This window comes from Notothenia coriiceps, unplaced genomic scaffold (assembly GCF_000735185.1).
Source record: "Notothenia coriiceps isolate Sejong01 unplaced genomic scaffold, NC01 NC01_scaffold00033926, whole genome shotgun sequence".
NCBI lineage: Eukaryota > Metazoa > Chordata > Actinopteri > Perciformes > Nototheniidae > Notothenia > Notothenia coriiceps.
The window spans coordinates 1-5184 of NW_011366627.1; the positions used below are offsets into that span (position 1 = coordinate 1).

General features: G+C 39.0%; 1 protein-coding gene across 5 annotated transcripts; it reads right to left on the minus strand.

Moving 5' to 3' along the window:
• On the minus strand, positions 1-4771 carry LOC104961891 (uncharacterized). Of its 5 annotated transcripts, XM_010790252.1 has the most exons (7): positions 4685-4771; positions 4278-4373; positions 3031-3336; positions 2896-2949; positions 608-686; positions 457-514; positions 104-289 (listed from the first exon to the last, which is right to left on the minus strand). In XM_010790252.1, exons 2-7 carry the CDS (start codon positions 4321-4323, stop codon positions 125-127), a joined length of 708 nt encoding a protein of 235 aa, XP_010788554.1. In that variant the 5' UTR covers positions 4324-4373; positions 4685-4771; the 3' UTR covers positions 104-124. The 5 variants fall into 5 exon arrangements, with proteins under 5 accessions (XP_010788553.1, XP_010788555.1, XP_010788552.1 ...); XM_010790253.1 differs by lacking the exons at positions 457-514; positions 608-686; positions 4278-4373; positions 4685-4771 and adding exons at positions 2338-2496; positions 2664-2721; positions 3429-3512 and having other exon boundaries at positions 81-130; positions 2817-2937; XM_010790250.1 differs by lacking the exons at positions 457-514; positions 608-686; positions 4278-4373; positions 4685-4771 and adding exons at positions 2338-2496; positions 2664-2721; positions 3429-3512 and having other exon boundaries at positions 81-130; positions 2817-2949.
• Between the last annotated feature and the right edge of the window lie 413 nt (positions 4772-5184).

A 5184-nucleotide genomic window follows, 5' to 3' on the forward strand; every position in this document is an offset into this window, starting at 1 on the left:
CCATCATTAAACCCAAAAAGTTTGAATAATCAACGCGGATTTGTTAATGACAAAAAGGGATATTATTGTAGGATCATCTCAAAAGTGTCAACATGTTATACAGAGCTGTTCTCTTGATCTTTGGTTACATGTTAGCATAGAGTTTGCAGCTTGCATCAGTCTCTCTGCCGTGTTTCTTCTGGCTCTCCAAAGCACCCGTCTCTCTGCCGGCTGAATTAGAGACACTCTGGTAGAGATCACTGTCTGGCTGTTGGAGGGCTGTGTAGGGGTCATCAGGGTCATCTCCATCCTGGACAAATACTAATCTTAATGCAATACTTGTTTTAAAGAGGCCCTAAAATGCTTTTAGGGCTTTACCTTTCCTGTAGTGTGATATATAGGTTTTGTGCATCATTTATATATTATTTTATACACAGCTACTGACTGCTTTCTGAGTTTAAAGAAAGCATCACTCACCAAATTACCGGGATTCTCACACACAGATGATCCAGATGTGGCTGACCTTGAACAGACACTTTAAAGAAAGGAAGAGTCAGTTAAACATCAAATACACAGAAAATAAAGCATATCTTTGAGAGATATTCTGAATATTAAAGAAGTCTCTCACCCTTGATGTATTCTCCTGCAGACACACCAGATGGTAACTGCAGTTATGATGATGAATACAGCTGCACCAATCAAAATACCTGGAATCTGCATTTGTGTTGAACTGCTTTCCTCTCTGTCTTCTAAAATGTAATAAAGAAAAACATGATTGTTAGAAATGTGAAACTGGTATTCGCTCTATTTGTAAGAATGTACACACAGTTTGATGTAATATTGCATTTACCTTCCACAGTGATGTTCAGATGGTAGATATATGTTCCCTCAGGATAAGAACATTCACAGGTGTGGTTCCCACTATCCTCTGCTGTTAAATTCATCAGGTGGAGAAACACAGTCTGATTCTCCGTCTTCAGAGAGAACCTGGAGTCACATTGTTGCTCGAAGCCCTCTATCGGTTCATACTGCAGAAAACACTCTGCTCCGCTCCTTTCTGTTCTGATCTTACACATTATGATTATGATGGGACTCAGTGTAGTATTAACACATATTTCAGTGACGTCTGGTCCTCTCCCGATGGTTTTCACTATAGTCACTGCAAAAAAACAAAAGTTAAGAAGCTTATGAGGATTTTTTTTGTATATTGCAAAACTAGCATAATCTCTAAATTGTGATCAATCACAACTGAGTCGGCCAGCTAACCAATCAGAGCAGATGGGCTCTGGTTTCAGACAGAGGGTGAAAAGAGGAGCTTTTTGAACATTAAAGCATGGAGACATGTCCCAGTAGAGGCACAAAATACAAATATGAACCTGAAAATGATCATAATCTGTACTCTTTAAACTCTATTAAAGGTGAAAGAGCAGATATTAACCTTAAAAAAAAAGAAATGCAGAAAGTTTGAGTTAGCAGCTGTTGTTGTAGATTTTGTGACTAAATTATATTGTAATCCCACTAAAGAAAACTGAAACTGTAAGTTGTCCTCTTTAAACCAAAGACAGATAAAAACAACCTGCATACATTTTTAAAAACGTGTTTTCTGTTCATTACCTTCGCACGCAGTCAGTGGCAGAAGCAGAACGAAGAACAGTCTCCATTTTGCCTCCATACCGGTCAAGAAGCGAGTGGATCCTGTTCTGAAGAGAAGAGGACGCACATCTCTGAACACCTAAACCTCTCACTCTCACAGGAGGTGGGAAATGTCATTAAAGGAAGTGCTCTCAGGAGCTTCTGCTTTCAAATGACGACACTCTTACTGAATCTTAACACTTCTTATGCCGGTGTCGATGCAGATCAGCAGGTCTACAAGCGTAGCATGCTTTGGTCTTGAGGTTAGTTTGAGTTGTACGTCACAAAACTTGCTAATACTGAGGTGTCTGCTCTGTGGTCATCCCATATTTAGAGGCCTGAGCTCGGGCTGTGAATAGAAAGCTGCAACTCGATGCAATGTTGGTTCCTCGTGTCTTCAACAAGTAAACCAGGGTGTCGTCTGCATTTGGCAGAGTTTTCTTAAAAGCTACAAAAACATATCTCACTTCAAGCACTTTGTTCACATCAACAAACACACTGTTCTTCAATATTAGAGTATTAAGGTGTTTTAATGATTTAGTTTACAATCAAGCAGTTGCAATTTATTTTTAAATTCCAAGAATTAAACACAAAAAGCTGAAGTAATGGCAAAAAACACAATTTGTCAATTAGTTCATCAACTAAGATTCTGAGAACAAGAAACATTTACAAAAAACAACTATACCAAGGATTTAAAAACAAGTGATATGCTAATTTTGGTTACATGTTAGCATAGAGTTTGCAGCTTGCATCAGTCTCTCTGCCGTGTTTCTTCTGGCTCTCCAAAGCACCCGTCTCTCTGTCGGCTGAATTAGAGACACTCTGGTAGAGATCACTGTCTGGCTGTTGGAGGGCTGTGTAGGGGTCATCAGGGTCATCTCCATCCTGGGAAAATACTAATCTTTATGCAATACTTGTTTTAAAGAGGTCCTAATGTGCTTTTAGGGCTTTACCTTTCCTGTAGTGTGACATATAGGTTTTGTGCATCATTTATATATTATTTTATACACATCTACTGACTGCTTTCTGAGTTTAAAGAAAGCATCACTCACCAAATTACCGGGATTCTCACACACAGATGATCCAGATGTGGCTGACCTTGAACAGACACTTTCAAGAAAGGAAGGGTTAGTAAAACATCAAATACAAACAGAAAATAAAGCATATCTTTGAGAGATATTCTGAATATTAAAGAAGTCTCTCACCCTTGATGTATTCTCCTGCAGACACACCAGATGGTCACTGCAGTTATGATGATGAATACAGCTGCACCAATCAAAATACCTGGAATCTGTATTTGAGGGAAAATGATGCCGTCTACATCCTCTAAATAAACATCTTAAAGAAAAGAAAATGGTTAGAAAAAGAACACTTGCACCAAGTAGACATCATGCAAACGTTTTTACAATCTACATTTACCTTCCACAGTGATGTTCAGATGCATGATATCTGTTCCTCCATTATGAGAACATTCACAGGTGTGCTTCCCACTATCCACTGGTGTTAAATTCATCAGGTGGAGAAACACAGTCTGATTCTCCGTCTTCAGAGAGAACCTGGAGTCACATGGTTGCACGAAGCCCTCTATCGGTTCAAACAGCAGAAGACACTCTTCACTCCTTTCTGTTCTGATCTTACACACTATCATTGTGATGGCACTCAGTGTAGTATTAACACATATTTCAGTGACGTCTGGTTCCCTCCCGATGGTTTTCATTATAGTCACTGCATGAAAGGTTAAGAAGTGAATTCAAAAGGACATTTGACTCCTTATCTAACAAAGTACAAACTGACAAAGAAAAGCTCCTGTACTGTACCTTCAGAGCCGAAACAGAGGGGCAGAATCAGAGAATAAAACAGAGTCAGTCCATCCATATTGACAGACGAGTAACAGTTCTGCAGGCGGTAGACAAACTAAAGGCGGAAGAGCAGATATGAACTTCAAACTACCTGAAAACCTTTTGTTTCCGGGGAAGGAAGTGTAAGTGCTTCAACCGTCATGTCAAGGCCCCTTTTGTATCTCATTGAAGAGGACCCATTGTGCTTTCGGGGGTTCTCCTTCTCTTAAAAATAGGAAACTTACCCTGTAAGCCGAGGTGTTTGATGATTAGTTGTAGTGTTATGCGTTTTCCACAGGATTTAAAGCAAACCATCCCAGCAGAGTTTGATTTACTTGGAATAATACTTTTTATTTTTCACAAGAAAGGAATTTTGGAATGGACTTTTACAAAACAAACATGCATCACTTTAGAGACAGAGAGTTTCAGATATCATACCCAGGTAAGAGTAGTTATACCAAATAGTAAAAATACTCTGATACAAGTAAAAGCCCTGCTCAACATAAGTAATAAGTATAATTAAAATCCCTTTAGAATCATTTTAGAATAGATATGCATATATAGTGATTATGTTTATTTGTATGCCAGTTTAAATGTGCAATCCCTTGTTAACATGCTGCTGTGACAAGAAAAAGAGCCACATTGAGAGCACCCTCCACTCAGGTTTTAGCCGTGATCCAGATAGTGTAGCCGTGTGAGAAGTGGACGTACAGAGCGACTGCCCGAAAAACTGTGAACACCGTCACCATGAGAATAAAAAATAAGATAAAAACGGGTTAACGTCATCTTATACATGTTACACTCCTACTTAACATGTTGTATATTTACCTTTGTGCTTCCGGGATCTCCTCCCAGAACCGGGCCTGATGTCCATGCATGGTACTCTGATCCATTTCAGCTGCCATGCAGAGTAAATGGCTTTCCCTGTGCAGAAACATTTATAATGAGCTTTAAATACAAAAAGGACAAGAAATGAAAGATCTGTTGGGCATGGCTGTGTGACAGACCTACAAAGCCTAACTAAGTGCAGGTACTTGAAAACAAGGTCGTTTTCAAGTATATAGATACAGAGACAAAGCTTTTATACGCTTTTTATGCCCAACAGTATATCAAATATTAAAACACACCATAAATGATTATATAACCCTAATTTGGAACATGTTACATCTTCATATTTGGATGGATAAAGTGTTGTTTTAGTACCTCAGTAAAGTAAATACTTCCTCCAGACCTACCTTCACACAGGAACAGAAGGATTCCCAGGAGGTCAGAGCGGCACAGCCGTCTGTCCGAGGTCCATGAGGAGTCTGCAGAGATACAGGTAACACACTCTGCGACTGGAGTACAGAGTCATCTGATTAGATTTCCTCCACAGTAGCATTGTGTTGGAATCAAATTGTACCCGACCCATTCCCCCCAGTTTGTGACTTTACTGGGAAAACCCCTCAATCCTGAAGATAATGCAGTGTGAATGCTTGATGTTAAAGCAAGGCTAAACTGCATCGCTCAATCACAACAACACTGTATGAAGAGAGTTAAACGTGTCACATTAGAGGCACAAAATACATGAGCCATGGTATTTAATCTTAAAAGAAGAAGAAAAAGACATAAGCTAAAGTCATAGATGGATAATTATGTATGCAATATAGCATTATAATTCACAAGTTATTTATAAATTGACTACTACTTACACAGCAATCTGATATTCAAGGAAGTCATAATTGCTAACGTTGAA